We start from the raw sequence: 17,767 nt of genomic DNA on the forward strand, positions 1-17,767 counted from the left end.
GGAGATGTTGATTAAAAAGTACAAGATGAGGAGTTCTGAGTATCTGACATACAGGTGGGGACTATAATTAATATTACTGTATTACATATTTGAAAGTTACTAGGAGAGTAGATTTTAAATGTTCTCACCACAAAAAAGAAATGGCACTTACGTGGTGTGATTGAGGTTTTAGCTGACACTATGGTGGTTATCATTTCACAATATATGTTTCAAATCAACACATTGTATACCTTAAACTTAAAAAAATGTTTCATGTCAAATATATCCCAATTAAGCTAAAAAGTAAGGTTAGGGGATTTTCTAAACAAAAAAACAATATGGCTAAAGTGACTTGATACCCATGCCCTAATCTGGAATCTCAAAACAAATTTACCTCATTCTGTGACCATCCTACAAACATTAGAAACTTTAGAGGTGATACAACATCTATGAACCTCTTTATACTACTAATAGTTTACTCTGGATACAATGTCAGAGCCATATGCTGTGCATTTGTTTCTTGAATTTATGTGTTGACAATTCATGAAATAAAATATTTCAGATCCTTCGGAAAAAAGTTACAGCCTAACCTCAGAAGAGTCACCAGCCTTCAACAATGATTCGCTGAACATAAGTCAGGCTACCCTAGATTTCTTTAAGACCTCACATTCCAGGGACCCTTGTGGAATTACGGAACTAAGGTAGGTTATATGTAAACATAATGCATAGTAACAATTTGGACAAGCCCCAACTAATTTTCTTTGCTATATGAAGAAAGATTGTCCCCGTGTGTGTACTTTATATGGCTATTCGTGTAAAATGTTTGTGTCCTTTGCTGACCTATTGTAGGGATTTAGTAAAAGGCTTATGGAGGTGTTGCTTTATTATGAAGTATAACAATTACTTACAATACACAAGTATATAATTCTCTGCTATAAAACATGTCAGAAAACTCTAAAAAATGGAATTCCATAACCACCCGGCATTTCTTTTTAAATTGAAAAGCAGTTGCCTTACTTTCATTAGTTAACCTAATACTTTTAATTTTAAATAAATTTTAATACTTTGCATTAGTAGAATCTTACTCAATGTGAATAAAGTTTTCAGAATACAATATTGAGAGGTTTCTTTCTTGAAATCAAGTACATGCTGTTGATGATAGCATAATTCAGTTTGTTACCATTTTACTCGTTCCTCACATAAGGTAAGAGCTTTTAGGAATGGTGACCAGTTTATAGGGAACATACTAATATACTAATAAATGCTTAAGAAATGTAGTTTACCATGTCACTCTACTGTTGACATACTGGAACTCCTTGTAAAAAGAGTTTGTGATAAATGTAAATAAAAGCCCCTTGTATTGTAAATTTCTTTGATTGGTTTGAAGTCTGATATTGCAGTAAAAGGAAAGCAAGAGTTTTTGTTTGTTTGTTTGTTTGTTTTTTGAAGGAGGAGATAATTTAGCCGTGTTTCTTGGCTTTTTGCATTTCTAACACTAAAAGTTTATTTTTAAAAGGGGTAAATCTAGAGTTGCCATTCCCCCAACCCCCCGCCAAAGTAATTAAAGATAAAAGAAACCTACCACTTACTGTCACCACCGTTTCATAAAATAAAGAACAATTAGTACAAACACGTAAGGGGAACACATTAACAGAATAAAACACTGTGCTTTAAAATTAAGAATGTCATGAAAATGTCATTACCAGTGAACATTTTTATTCACAGTTAGATCTGCACTGGTTCACAGACGAGAGTGTAGGCTCTGCTATTTAGCCAGTGTTGGACATAAAAAAAAAAAAAATCCAAAGAACAGTTATATCCATCATGGAATGTTAGGCAAGTATTTTATATTTAGTGCCATACATGGACTGACAATTGAGATCACTTAAACCAGAACATCTGAGTGGTGCAGGCCCCCCACTGTTCCCCACTCTACCTCTTCTCCAACCCTGGAATCTTACACGCTGGAGCCTCCAACAGAGCTGCCTCTCCACAATAAAACACAAAAAATAAAATAACTCAATAATTATTGTCATTCATTCTGGTTTTGGCATATCTTAACTGGCTATCCACATAGTCCTAATTTACTGTACACAAAAGAGTTGATTTATCTGGCAGTCTACATTCATTGGGATTCTATTAAACAGCCACTGTAATGATGAATGTCCTTAATGTTGACCCCGAGGCTCAGCAAGTTTCCAAAGTGCCTTCTGAATCATCGGTAAAAGACACAGTCAGAGACTGTAAAACCTTCTCTCCTTGGTACCACTGTGGCCTTATTTCTTGGGAGAGGGAAAATGACGAGAATTTCTCATTAAAAGGAGGCTTGGTATATTGGGCATGTTGAAAATTATGGCCCCTGTCTGAGGCGGCCCCCTCCCATCTGCCTGCCTCCAGTGACTTCTACGTATGTAGTATTGATCAGAAGATAAATGAAGAGTTCAAACCTAGTTCTGTATATTGTGTATTGATCTTTTAATGTATTTCCAGCTTTTCTGAGAAAGATACTGAGATTCAGTCTTTCCTGACACTTTCTGAAAGCAGCAAGGACGAGGAGGAAAAGGACTTCCTTGACAAGCAACATGTCATCATACTACCATGGCCGAAGAGCACCTAAAGGTCATTTGTTCATCACTTTTTACTTTTTTTACCCAAAGTAATTGGAAAAAAAGTTAACAACTAATAAAAGTAACCAAGCAATTACTTCTCTAGTGCTGGAGATTTTCATTAATGTTTCTGGTATTTCAAGATTTTCAGACTAATAAAAGTTAGTAAAATTAAAAGTTTAAGGTCTTTTTCTTCCAAATAATATATTGTGTGTCAAACAATAATCTATATTGCAGATCCTATTAGTAAAATTTGGTGAGTTTAGAAAAGTAACAGTTACCTGCAGGTGTGACTCTGGTTGAGCGTGACCTATGAACCAGAAGGTTGTGGTCGATTCCCGGTCAGGGCACATGCCTGGGTTTTGGGCTTGATCCCCAGTGAGGGGCATGCAAGAGGCAACTGATCAATGATTCTCTCTCATCATTGATGTTTCTATCTCTCCCTCTCCCTTTCTCTCTGAAATCAATAAAATATATAGTATAATAAACTAGAGGCCCCATGCATGAAATTCATGCAAGAGTAGGCCTTTCTTAACCCCCGGCTACTGGCACCAGCTTCCCTCTGGCACCTGGGACCTGGGCTTCCCTCAAAGCCCAGGCTTCATCCAGAAGGTCATCTAGAAGGATGTCTGGGCTAATTAGCATATTATGCTTTTATTATTATAGATAACAGTTAAATCTGTGTTTATAGAATTTACCATAGACTACAGCATAATTACATTTAAAGTAATATTTAATTGTCAAATTATATTTTAAGTAGTTATGTCATCAGTAAGAGTACACATTTGAGGGCCAAGTAATACTTGGCAGTATCATTAAGTGTGTCTGGAATCCTTTTTTTACTTTGATAATTATAGGTATATTTTTGTTTTTTTCTGTTAGTGTTTTGACATTTATAGAAATTCTGATAGCTTTAAAAGTTGCTGCTAGAAAAAAAAAAACACAAAAAAGGGACCCCAAATAAGGAGGAAATAATACTTTGTTCTCTGTTCTAGTAACACACACACACACACACACACACACACACACACACACACACAAAAGGTCCCCAAAGCATCTTATTTTAGGAGGGCCAGTGTGATGGTTAATTTTATGTGTCATCTTGGCTAGGCAATGGTACCAGGATATTTGGTCAAACATTATTCTAGCTGTTTCTGCTAAGGTATTTTTAGATGAGATTACCAATTAAAACAGTAGATTTTTGAATAAAACAGATTACTGCCCAGTCTCATGCAATCAGTTTCAAAGCCTTAAGAGAAGAAAGACTGAGGTCCTTCAGGGAAGAGGGAATTTTGCCTTCAGACTTCCCCCAGACTCAGGTTGCAGCATCACCTCTTCTTGAGTCTCCAGACTGCCAGGCTGCCACATAGATTTTGGATTTGCCAGACTCCACAATTGATTCTTTTTCTCTGGAGAACTCTAATTACTACAATCACTTTGAATGACTGCTATGATAGCCAATGGAAATAGCAGTTACTTGGGTTGGTGGGTGTTCAACCTTTTATAGGAACTGAGAATTCAGGTTCTCAAGAGCAGAAGAATACGTGGAGAGAGACTTTTACGGACTTTTTAGGATGGCTTCCCTTTAAGGAGTTTGTGGATTTATCAGAAAAAAATATCCCTGCAGGTTGGTTGTGCCATCATTTTGTCTTCTCTGTGATTCTGGATAGTAAACCCTTACACAAGACAGATGGTTGTTAAGTGTAAATTCATCTTTGATCCTCTTTCCACGGCATCGATAAATTGTACTGACATTCACACACATCATTTACTGAAAGGATAGAAAATGATGAAGAAACCTATAGCCATTGGTGTGTCTTTAAATCTAAAAATGCCCTTTATTAAAAGTGATTAACATAAATGAATAAGAAGTCAGCAAAGTTAATCATACTATCAGAATAAAAAAATTCACAAAAGAAATATCTTAAAAATAAGAGTGTGACTCTCCAGTATTTTTACTGTCTTCTGGGCACTTCCTCTATCATAATCCTGTAGAGACAACAGTGAGTCACCCTTGAATCTTCATCATTTGTCTCAGAAACCTCCTGGCATCTTGTCCCGAGGCTGCTAGCTTTCTGAATTATCTGTAGCTAAAATGGGGATTGCCTGTTCAAATACATTATTTTTCTTTTTAGCATGCTTGCTCAGGTTTAACGTTTCTTGACTCTCCCTACACTCCTGTGCTCTGAGACAACATCATCCTTATAGTTCTGATGAAGAAAATTGTTCCTCTGGATGCAATTTATAAAACTCATGTTTTTCTCAGACAAAGTGGAAGATATTTTCCTATTCTCATTAGGGAAGAGGACCGCCAGTATTCTTTCTGTGTTTTCACTCATAGCTTGAGTCATTTATGAACTAGCTCAGAAAGACATTTTATAAGATGACATTGCCTTTTACAACATAAGAATTTTAAAATAAGAAATTAAGCTGATAATTAGTTGTCATCAGTGGATTTCTGGCCAGAATTTGAGATGAAGAGTGGACCATTGACTTTGTCATTTATTTTGCAATATGGCATTGAAATGAAACATGAGGGTCCTCTGTGCAGAGCAGAGCAGACTCCCTTCTGTTTTTATTTGCTTCCCATAACCACACATTTAGAAAAGTTCCTTAATTCCTTTGCCATTAGTCTAATGAGGAAATAAAAACTAAATAAGATTAGAGCCTGTGCCTGAAGCGGCTGTGATGTGTTCTCTCATTTAGAAGCTCAAGTTTAAAATTGCTGTATAAGGCATGCATCCAGTTCTGTCTGTGGAATTGAGTTACAGACATTCCAGGTACATCATAGCCATATTCCTGCTACTAGAGTTAGTAGGGTGTGCCTGTCACAACTATTAGACAAACAACCACATGATATTACATGCATGTTGGCATTTAGTAGTTTATGCTCAGATTTGCCTGGTGGTATAATAGGCTTATTAAATTTTACAGTTCTGAACATACACATGGTGGAAACAAATTGACATTAAATTGTATTTGACTAGGGGCCCTGTGCACAAATTTGTGCACCTTGAAAGGAACTGTGGGTCGCGAGGCTGTGGTGAGTACAGGGGCCGGTCTCGGCCCATCCTCCATGCCCCTCCTCGGCCCCTCCCGCCATGGCCCCTGGTCCCATGTCTACAGGCAGCCCCGCTCCCACTGCCACCACTCCCACATTCTAGCCCTGCTGGCACCCACAGATGGCGCAGAGCGATTGGGGCTGGTGCCAGCAGCAGGTGCGAGTGGGGACGGCAGCCACCACTCCCACCCACTGACAGTACCTCAGAAGCAGGAGGAGGTGGAGAGGCCCTCAGGGGCGACCGGGGAGGGCAGCCACCACTCTCACCCACTGATAGCACTGGGCGCTGGCAGCAGGTGCGAGCAGCGGCTCCAGTGAGGCAACAAGTGCTAAGTGGGGCTGACGCTGGCAGTAGATGTGGGCGCCGGCAGCAGGTGCGAGCACCGGGCTGGACCACCATGCATAGGAGCAAATAATTTTCAGTAACCACCAGAGCTCACCCCAATGACAGAGACTGACACCCCACTTTGGCGCCCCCACCATCCCGCTGTGGCCACGCACGCCATGTTCCGTGCACACCTCCTGGTGGTCATCGCTCATCATAGCGACCAGTTGTTCAGTTGTTTGGTTGTCCTGCTGTTTAGTCTATTTGCATATTAGGGATATATATATATATATATATATATATATATATATATATATATAATTTTAATCTGTTCGATATTTGTTGAAGTCCTTCACATCTAGTCCTTCACATCTGGTGTGTCACCTAACACAGGCCAAGGGTACACTACCCTTAATACCACTTAATGTTGTGCCTTATCTGTGTGGCAGACAGAAAAGTGTTTTTGAACAAATGAATGTTACAAAAATGATTCTGATACTTTGACTAACACCTTGATTCATAAAAAAACAATAACAACAAGAAAACAAACACACTTCACTTTGTCCCTGTGATTCAATTGTTGGAAAGATCTTGAGCTATGTTTATCTCATCTTGTTTTTGGCCACGTGCTATATATTTCTCTAAACTTTCAAAATATAGAGACTTTCTCTACTTTCTATCTAAACTCTTTTGTACTTTTCTGTTATTTTTAAATGGCATCCTAATTTTCCCTTCATGGTACCTATAATTATTAATTTGTCTATTTATTGAATGTATGTCTCCCAATTAGACTATACATTTCATTGCTATGTCTCTTTTGTTCACTATTATACACTTAACCTCTTAGCATAATCCTAATTTAGACTGGGTGATGATCAATGATAAATGAATGAATGAATGATCAGGATCTAACTGATAAGTCATCTCAGTCCCTAACTTTTCCCAGGGGAAGGCAACATGATGTATGTAGAGGAAGAAACAGAGGTGATCAGCTAACACTGTTTACTAACTGGCAGATCACTTATTTAAAAGTGTTTCTTCCTCATGCATTGGAGAAAAAGATACTGACATTACTTAGCTCAGAAAAATGTGAAACACTTTAGGCACTGGAACATGCTCTGCCATGTTTATCATCACTTTTTATGAATTTAGGGTAGAGTTGTTGAATCAAGAGGCAAATTAATGGATGGGTCAGTTACTGAATTCAGAATCAAGTTGACATAAATGATTCACAAAAATCACTGAATATCGAAAACAATGCTTTCAATGAGCAGGGTGATTAGATTGAATGATGTATAAAGCTGGCACTTATGTTTAAAGCTAAATATCTAAATTCATCTCATTAAAAATATTTCTGAAACATTGTTCACTATGTTTATAGATTTCTTCTGTTTTAAAAATTCAGAGTTTTTAAGTGTTAAAATTCTACTGGTGCTTTATAAACACTCTGTGCATGGTATTTTTCAGAGAGGAGAAATTTTAAAAACATACTATTTATACCTCCCCAAATCTGTTTTTATGGGATATTCTGTTTCAGCATAATTTTCATCTCTGGTTATTTATTGCTAGCCACATTTTCATAAGAGCAATCTTTATTTCCTCAGAGTTCATCTCTGCCTGTATTTTATCCCCCACCTAAAGTCATAATTCTTTGTTAGTGACATCCTGATTGTTTGCTGGGTAAATGATTATGATGTTGCAAACAAGATTATGACTTTAGCTGGGAAATAACCAGCATGCATAGATGAACTCTAAGGAAATAAAGATGTTCCTTTTTTAATGCAAATGTCTTTCATAGTTAAGGAAAAGAAGTGGATATTCTTAATGTTCTCTGTGAAGTGACAGTTACATTTACAGTGAAAATAATTGATTGATGGAGTTATCTTGTGTTTTTTTTTCAAATACAGATAATACACAGTAACTATACAGAAAAATTGTTCTGAAAGGACTCTCTATTTGCTCTTATTTCTGAAAGAAGGAAGCCATAAATATACTTAGTTATACAGAAAACAAATACACAATTTTCTAGATACAAATGCTTAGAAAGATTTCCCAGGGGAGAATATGTACTTCACCCTTATTTTAAAATTAACTAAACCTTATATATTCAACAGAAGTTAAGTATGAAAGAGATGTTTAGGGTAAAGTTTAATATAACTTCACATTTCTGAGGTAATCGTCATATTTTTATAGAAGGATCATTTTGCTTCTTCAAACATGGCACAGTTCTTAACTTTTGTACTTAAAAAATGAGACCTACAAGTGCAAGTGGGAGGTGAACAGATGCATCTTTAATTTTTCAAAGTAATCATCACATTTACTTTCTCCTCTGACCCCATATAGCCTAGTTCTGGGAGAATAGCTTGGAAGTTAGGCTATTGAGTCAGTTAGAATTTGGCTTAATTTATATTACTGGAAACACCACCAACAAAATAATAGCAGTGGACAGAAGTTCTGAGAGTAAGCGTTTCAAGAGCTGGTATGGCCACTACATCTTACTATGTTATTGCCATCCTCAAGGTCACCTTGTCATCCAAGATGGTCCTAGATCTCTAGCCATCACAATCCGTGCTTGAAGCATCAGAGTGAGGAAAGTGAGGAGAGCAAGATAGGTGTCTCCTAGGTGAGGTTGCTTCCTTTAAACCAGTCTTCCTGGAAGTATCACACAACTCTTCTTCGTATAGCCTTTCTGGCCAAATTTAGCCATGTCTAGATCCAAGGGAATTGGGGAATATAATGAACACATGGCTGCTCAGAATAAAATCAGAGCTCTGTGACCAGGGAAGATGGGCAGAGTGGATCCTGAAGGCACTGAAACCTCTGTCACAGGCTCTAATGCTATAATTTCTGATCCACAGCTGCTTGGTTTCAGAATACAGTATATAGATTTTGCAGTAAATGTGGTTTGAAATATGTGGTAGAAAGCCAACCTTTTGAAATTTAAGTAAGTCAAATTTAAGAGACACTACTATACTTAAACCACTCAATTCTAAATATAAACCATGTCTCTTTTTCAGTCTGAAAGACACAGTTAAGTTACACAAACAGAGACCTCATCATTATTCAGCTTCAAGTTTTCACCTTAGAACTTCTTGAAACACATTCAACTTCTCTTTAAAGTTCAGTCTTTGGGCTGATGCCCAAATCCAATCTGCTTTGGCAAAGGCGTTCAATGTGCTCTGTTAAAAATACTGCGATATGAAATATTTGTCTCAAATGAATGTTAAAATACTAGGGAATTTGAAACCGATGATGTTGAAAATTTTTACAAGATTACATAGAGAACAAATATAAAATACTTTCTTATAGGAATGTTGAATATTAGTTTGGTAGAGCCAGAGATTACAAATGATCTCAGAGGTAAAGCCTCATGGTTATATTCCCATACATGTGATGGCCAATTTGCATATTATCTCTTTATTATATAGAATTGATAGTAGTGCTCAAATACTTCATAGTCCATATATAAAATGAGAGATCAATTGCGTTTAAATTGAGTTCTGGGGACTTTTAAGGTTTCATGATTAAGGTGAGGAGTATAAAAGGGGACTGAGTTGCTAAACAAAAGCATCTATGCTTGGATATGTTTTATATAAAGGGTTTTTTTAAGATTAAAGAAAACAATCTACCACAAAAGTTAAAGATTTGTAGCCTGGAGTCCTAGATTTCTTGGCCATATCTCAGTCCAGTGTTCTGGGATTTATGTCACAGAATTGCTCTATGTTGTCAAGCTATGTGACTGAATATGCATCTCTTTGTTTGTAAGGCCAGACTCCACAGAACTATGGGAAGAAGATAGTTTCTCTTTCTCAATTCATTGAAAGCTAAGCAACAATCATCCAACTTGACTCAGCCATCTGTACTGGTAACTCACTTTAGTTAGATATTTTTTTCTTCAAGTATAGAAACCCACACAACATATGAAATACAATGAGTTTATTTTAGTAAGAAGTGTAATTGTATGGAAATCCAAGAACAAGAACTATGGAAGAGTTGACCTCACAGGAATTTTGAATTCCTAGACCTGAGACACTTCTCTCTCAGGATGGTATGGACACCCATGGGTCCCTGCTTTTGGGGGGCATGTTAGCTCTATCTTCCCTGACTAATAGCTTCTTATATTCACTCATACACTTTGCCTATGGCCAATGATTTAATTTATTATGGTTTAATCAGGCCTCTCACTGTGCCTCATAGCATCCCTCTCCACTAAACATTTCAGTCACTTGGATTGGCTTTTCAATTCTATATCAAGAGAAAAGTTTGATTGGTCCAGTTTATATTTTCTTTTTAAATTTATTTTTATTATTGACATTATTACAGATGTCCCCCATTGCCGTGACCACATTGTTATCTGTGTCCATGGAGTATGCATATATGATTTTTGACTATTCTCTTCATCTTCTTTCATCATGCCCTCCCCCGCTCCCCCCCAACACCACTTCTCCTCTGACATCTCTTTGTCTGTACCATGTATCCATGACTGGGTTTCATTGTGAGTTTATTTTGTTCATTAGATTCTACATGTGAGTTAGATCATATGGTACTTGTCTTTCTCTGACTGGCTTAATTCCCTTAGCATTATAACCTCCAGTCCATCCATACTGTCACAAAAGGTAAGAGTTCATTCTTTTTAACAGCCATGTAGTATTCCACTGTGTAAATGTGCCACAGCATTTTATCCACTCACCTACTGATGGGCACTTCTTGGACTGTTTCAGATCTTGGCTCATTGTTTGAGTCTGACTCATCTCTGGGCCCTCCTTAGGCCACCATCTGCCTGACTTGAAAATATAAACTGGAGCCATGGTGGCCTAAGGAGGGCCCAGAGATGAATCAGATTCAAACAACCTTGCCAGGCCATGGTGTGGAGCGAGGGAAGAACAACTTGTTATAAAAAGTGGCCCCTGCATCTCAGCAAGCCCATGACAATGATTTAAGTCAATTTTTAAAAAGTGAAGTGGTTTTGCTATACCATCAACTTCTCTGAAAGACAATGAGGTAAGGAACTTAATGTGGGAATAAGGTTTGTAGGATCAAGTGGTAAATGTTGGCGGGGAGGTGAGGATGTGGACAGTAAAGGAAATTCTATTTCCTAGAATATAGAAAGCGTATTAAGGGTTAGTGGCACGTCAGGACCACCCTGACTGTATGGGAACTATGCAGGTGGTGCCATCAGCCTCGAACAACATCAACCTGAAGTGCAGGTGCTCCTACTAGCCGTCCCCAAGGCCATCTTCTCACATATGACTCGAGTATAAATTTTACTCTATTTTCAAAGAGCCATTGCTGGAAATGAGTAACCAGGAGCTCCATTCTCATTTTGTTCTCTAATGTCCTCATCATAGACGCTTTTTTATTTCCAGGACTGATCTACTTGACAACAATGAGGCAAAATTTCACACCAAATTTCCCTCGGGGAAGAGTATTCTCTAGAGGTCCCGGAAGATTTTCAAAGCAATGTTACAAATGTGGCATGTGCTTCCCTTGGCTCCCCTGGTATCCAGAACCAGATGATTCTGAGGGGGACTCATGCTTGTCGCACACAGATTCCCCTTTATTGGTTCTTGAAATGGCTCCATTTTCTTCTTTATCGAGGGAGAACTAAGCCTCATCCAGATGCTTGTGATTAAAATAAGGAACAAAGATAACAGAACTTTTTCCAAGGATATGCCTCCTCCTGCTATCAGAAAATGCCAAGGTGAAAACAGGCCATTTATTTGCAAATAAACATTGCACTGGGGATAAATGGCTTATTTTCCAAGTTTGAAACAATTATACTTTGACAGCATCACTCTCAAGATTTTAGGTTTATTATAACATCATTAAAAACACATTTAGTTTGTATTAAATGAAACAGTTCATTGCACTGTTATGAAAAGACAATTTTGACATGAAGCTAGTCAAGATTTAATTGTCAATATTTCTAAAGAAATATTTTCTACCTTTTATGAATTAAGGTATCTGATTTCTGGGACATCTCTGAATAGCTCAAAAAATTTTTTTTCTATGAACAAGAATCATAGACTGTACTTATCATAAATGGCCAACTTTTCATTATTTGGTACTTCTGTTCTAAAATGTAGAAATAAAATGCTTCCATTTAAAAAATAAATTTAGAGAAATTATTTTACTTGATTCTACAACACCAGGCAACATAATTGCTACCTGAAGAAAAGGAAGGTGTTTTTGCATTTTCTTTATGGAATCCTAAGTGTACAAAATTTAAATGCAGGTCAAGCATCTAATTTCTTGGAATGAATACCCTTTAGAATACCCACCACCGATTTAGTGGGAGATCTGTTTATGAAGGAGATATAAATTTTTCTTGTTGCTCAATCCAAAAGGTTCCTTTTAGAGAGGGAACAGCATACTGTTATACCTTCAATTGAAAACAGATTTTTTTTTGAATCCTCTTCTTTAGCCATTCCATTCACAATCATGTTTGCTTCCTGCATAGTAAAATTCCTAATAAAACATGTCTATACACCACTTCCATTTCCTCACCTCCTGTATCTTTTTTGACCCATGAAATTATGCTCTTGTTCTCATCATTTGGCCATAATGCTCTTGTCAATAGTGATCTCCATATTTCCCAGACCTCAGATTAGCCTCTCAGCATCACTGGATGTGGTTGATGTCCTGGAAGTTGTTCTTCAGATGTCCTTGAGGACACCACACTCATGATTTCCTTTTTATCTTACTGACTGGACTTCACAGCATTGTCTGAAATTTCTTCTCCTTTTCCAGCTTCTGAATTTTGATGTGCTCAGGGTACACTATTGCAACCTCTTATATATCTACAGTCTAAATGATCCTAGCCAATCTGAAATACATAATTTCATTTTAAACATCACCCCCTTAACTCCAGATTAGGATATCGGCATGCCCCAAACAGAACCGTGGATCTTCTTTTGCAAATTGGCTCCTCTTTTGGTCTTCCATTTTTTAAATGATAGTGCAGGCCAAAGACACTAATAGTCATCTTTGATTCTTATTTTCCTTGCAGAGTCATATACATTCTGCAGTAAGTCATATTAACTCTATCATAATATATACCCTGAAAGTTGCTTTCTCCTAACTACCTACACAAGTTCCACCTAATCAAATTCCCTCCTCTCACACTTGACCCAATGTCTCTACTTCACAGAAACAGTCACATGCTTCCACAGTGCAAACTCTTCCACTGTCCTCACATTGCAGTCAGAACTAAAGCCAGAATTTCCCAAAGGCCACCAAAGCCTCCTGTGAATAGAACCCTACCTAGCTCTAGGCTCTCATCACCTGCGCCTCTTCCTCAAGCTCACCCTACTCTGAGCACACTGGCCTTTTTGCTGTTGTTTGATCTCAAGAAAGTTCTAACTTTATATCTTTGTATCCACTCTACCTTCTTTAACACTTTCCCCCTAGATCCTCATAAGGCTCCTCCAGAATCAGGTTTTACTTAAAAAATATCTCAGAGAAGTTTCACTGGCCACTGTAAAGGAGCCATATACCTCTTCACTCCCTCTCCTTGCACATTATTACTACTCCCAATATTACTACAGAGAACACTTGTTTACCTTCTTACCTAGTGTCTTCATTAGAATGTAAGCATCCTGAAGGCATGCACTGTCTTGTTCATGACTATGTTACTAGTCATGAACATGTCTGGTACAGGGAAGGTGGTTAATAAATATTGATCAAATGAGGAATATTTTTTTCTTTGCGAAGGTCTGTAGAGAGGGCAGTTGATAGGAGAAACATTCTACAATAACTTCATAGCATATGTTGAGTTCTTATAATATATTGCAAGTATTTTTATCACCTCATAATAACCGAACATGGTAAATACTATTATTAATCCCTGTTTTACATGTGAGAAAATGGAGGCACAAAAATGGTGACTGGGCTAGTTAGTGAGGATGCTGGATTGCAAGTATAGGCCTCCAATTCCAGAGTCTGCATTTGCCAATATGTATAATACTTCCTTACTGCTGTTTCTCACTACAGTGAACTGTTAAAAGATAGTTAAAATTTGTTATAGGTAAATCAGTTTAATTCTTAAAAATGTGTTTCTTTGAAAAAAAATTTAAAACGTCTGATACATTGCCTCAAATCTAGTAGATATTTAATAGGTCATGATTGAATAAAATATCAAAAATAGAATTTAGATATGTGATAATATATATACTCTTAGCTTCACAGTGATCATATTTCTTCCAAAGGTGGAATATGACATTTCCACCTGGCTGTAGGCTCAGGTACCACTTGGATCATCAGATTTCATAGTATGCCTGCCCACAGAACAATTCTGTGAAACACCTTACTGATATCAATAGTCAGTATCAACCACCTAATAAACATTTTTGAGATTCCATTATGTGCTAGTCCTTTAAGTAAACTTCGAGGCATAAATAAATAAAGCATGAATCCTGCCTCAAGGAATTTATGGTCTGATAGACACATAAATAGACACAAGATAATTGCACTAATGAATGCAGACCAAACTCACCTCTGTGAGATGTGTGCTAAGGAAGGCTTCACAAAAGAAGTTATGTTCAATTTGGGTCTTGAGAATGATTTAGGCTTGCCATGTCAACTACTATAGTTAGGTGAGGGTTGAAAAGCATTCTTGGCAAAACTTATGTGGCAGAAATAGCCCACATAGAGAGGGCAACCATTGTCTTTTGAGGTTTCCCATTAATAAGCTAAGCAATCATCATTCAGTTTCGTATTCAGGCAATTTATAGCCTGAAAATGGAAGATTCTGAATTTCTATGTGCTAAGGTTATCTTAAGGTTTGACATCAGAGATCAGTAAATTCTTCTAAGCTCTAGGGACCTGACAATCTGTCCTAAATGGACAGGAAGCAATAGTGTCTATTTTTCAAGTTATGCATTAAGTAGTGATGTCAAGATAGAAAGAGCACAAGGGGGACCTCCACTGATGTGTGCGGACAAGCTGAAGCCAGCCATACATGACAGGGGTGTATCACTCAGTATAACAGCAACGTGCTTATTTGCCTTCTTGAGTTCCTGGAAAAACAGTCCTCACCAGGGACCTCTGGCAAAATGAGTGATGGGATCATGGGCTGTCTTCCTTTTTGGTTTTGTGTAAGATGGGAAGCATTATCAGCACTGTTCTTTCAGATATTTATCTCTTGCATTGTCATATGCAAATTTGATTCAACACAGAGAAAAATATTTTCTGTCAATGTACTTTAGACTCTGTTCCATGGAGCATTGGTGGTTCCAAGAAGACCCCTTGGGGTGGAGGGTATCAGGGAGCAAGCTTATGACCCCTACCCAAGTTTCAGTCACAGAAACTATTTCTTTCTCTTCCCTATTACTCTTTGTATAAGATTTTTCTCCACAAAGAGTTCTCATCTAAAACATTGAAATAGCATTGTTCTCATTCTAAGTGCACTCTAATGAGAAATGAGTCCTTCTTATGACTGTTACTTTGAGTGGAATGCTACTGTGTACATGGTTAGTGCAGCACAATGCACAAATACATAGAACGTAGTCTAAAGCATAGAAGATCAATTACAGAGCACTTTGTTTTTGAAAAACTCAGCTTGACCCAAAAGCTGAGTCATTGTTCTGATGATGCACTTTTATCAATTTAAGAAGGATTTTAACTCTGTAGCCTCTAGTTCTGCTGAAAGTAATACGAGACCCTCTTAATGTGTAAAGTGACTCTACAACCTATTTTCATTCATTCATAGTTGTAAGAAGCTGAGCAAATAAGATTTTAAAGTCTTTTTATTTCAATATTAGAGGATTTTTTCCCTGGTTTTAAAGAATTTGTAGATATATTTGTAAATATTTTTTGGATGGACCTGTGGAGATCAGGAGGGTCATAGACCTAAACTGAAGACATAGTCCCTTGATCGGCGCTCAGAGAAGGGGCCATCACCTAGTTGTAGGCAAGGAGAATGGTCTGGACTTACTGCAAATAAAGGGGAGGAGCAATTAGCTGATACCCTGTCTTCTTCCTAGTAAATAGAGTAAGGTTTTTACAACGGTATAAAAGTCAGAATCACAGCAAGATAAAATTGTGGGTCATCAAAACATTAACAATGGTATACATGGAAACTTGGTCAGATAATTAGGTTGAAGTGCATTTGTTAGCTTGGGGTCTCTGGAATATGGAGGAAAGGATCTCTGAAGAACTGTCCCATAAAATTGTAAACTTGCATGGTTTTGTAGAGCAGTACAAGTCCATGGCTCTCTTCAGAGTTTTAAAAGCGTTTACATATAAAAAGTTTCAGGATTTCTGAATGAGACCCGAGGTTAGATTTGACTAAAAGCCAAGGTGAACTTGATTCTGAGAGATAGCTGAACAACAAATTGCTTCCTAATAAAAGACAGAAAGGGACTCAGAATATATGCAGGAACAAGCCTAACAAGAGAGCTTGCCCTGCTTTGGCTAGAGGTAGAGGAAAGCAGGCAAAGTGTAACTAATTCTGACCTTACTGAAAACTTCTCTCTAGCCTGGGTTATGCCAATTAACAAAAGTGCCATTCCAGCCTCATCAGGGGAGATCTGCCTACTTCCTTTCCAGTGAGGTTGGGTGTCACAAATAAGAGAAAGAGCAGTGAGTGGTGGCTTTCAAGCTTTAAATCAAATGGAGAGAAGGTCCTGGCATTTACAGGGATAACAAATGACAAAACTTAAAAGGAAAATTTCATATGATTATATATTAAGCTTATGCTATATTTCCCACACACCTATATTTTTGTCAGGGTAAAACTACCTACTTCCCACCATTTAATGATGATTTTAAACTTTTGCTATTATACTTATTAAATTATATTAATTTGAGTTTCATACTATTTTCTTCTGTGGTTGGATATTATTCAGAAATTACATCAATCATATCTGCAGAACAAAAAGACCTTTCATATGACAGTTTATACAAAATAAGTGGAATTAAGCAAATATATATCCGTTTACTCTAAGTCTGAAAAAAAAAAATAAAACAACGTGCTTTAATTGATTGACATTGGAATGTGAAGCCTGGTTAATTCAGAGTCTTATTGGGAAACCAATCTGGTCCTGATGTGGAGATAATGGACTGCTAATTGCCATTCTTTTGAGCCTGTTAATATCTTCTTTTCCACCTGCTATGTTCCCTCCCGTTGATATGCCTGCCAAGCAGATCACCTGAGCTGTAGGATAAGGTTAAAGTGCTTAAGGCATTAAAACCCCCAGCCATCTCACTCTCATCTGCTGCTTTATTAATTTTTTTAAGTATTTCAAAAAAGAAAAAATGGGACAATTAGCTGTCAGAGAGAAATCATTCTCTTTTAATGCCCCATAGTTTATACGTGGAGCCATTAGGAATAAAGACAGATAAGTTGGATCATGGGGATGGTTAAGAACACATTTAGCAATAGAATAACAGAAATTATAAATTCTTGAGGACTGTAAATACTTGAACTTGGACCAAGAAAAACATAAAATAATGATTTAAAGTGATCCATTTTGCCAGAATTTCAAGTTGACTAATGGGTTATAAGGGGCATTTGTTCATTAATCATACTTCTGACAAAGGAGAGTGTTAATAGGAAGTTAAGAACTAGAATAGACCCAAAAGATCAATTTTACCCAAACCAATTATTTATTAAAAAAACAAAACAAAACTTGAGGGCTCTTTTTTATTTTGTAAAAACAAAACTGGATATGCTCTTGGCTTCAAGGAGCCAGAAGGTTAAGTGAATTGCCCAAAGTCATGGAGCTAGTTAGAATCAGAGTTAAAACTAAATTTCAACTCAGGATTCTCACGTAGGATCTCTTCCAGGATCTGTGG

General features: G+C 37.2%; 1 protein-coding gene across 6 annotated transcripts in view; it reads left to right on the plus strand.

The window, feature by feature from the left end:
- The window catches only part of ZBBX (zinc finger B-box domain containing), a 105,914-nt gene extending 103,186 nt beyond the window's left edge, over window positions 1-2,728 (plus strand). For all 6 annotated transcript variants that reach the window (XM_070403637.1, XM_070403641.1, XM_070403642.1 and 3 more), the window contains 2 exons: window positions 542-680; window positions 2,470-2,728. In XM_070403637.1, coding sequence (XP_070259738.1) covers window positions 542-680; window positions 2,470-2,596 — 266 coding nt within the window. In that variant the 3' untranslated portion in view covers window positions 2,597-2,728. The remainder of the gene's footprint in view (window positions 1-541; window positions 681-2,469) is intronic.
- The last annotated feature ends 15,039 nt before the right edge of the window (window positions 2,729-17,767 follow it).

Source organism: Myotis yumanensis, unplaced genomic scaffold (genome assembly GCF_028538775.1).
Source record: "Myotis yumanensis isolate MYYU_CA2020_CCGP unplaced genomic scaffold, mMyoYum1.0.hap1 SCAF_2, whole genome shotgun sequence".
Lineage (NCBI taxonomy): Eukaryota > Metazoa > Chordata > Mammalia > Chiroptera > Vespertilionidae > Myotis > Myotis yumanensis.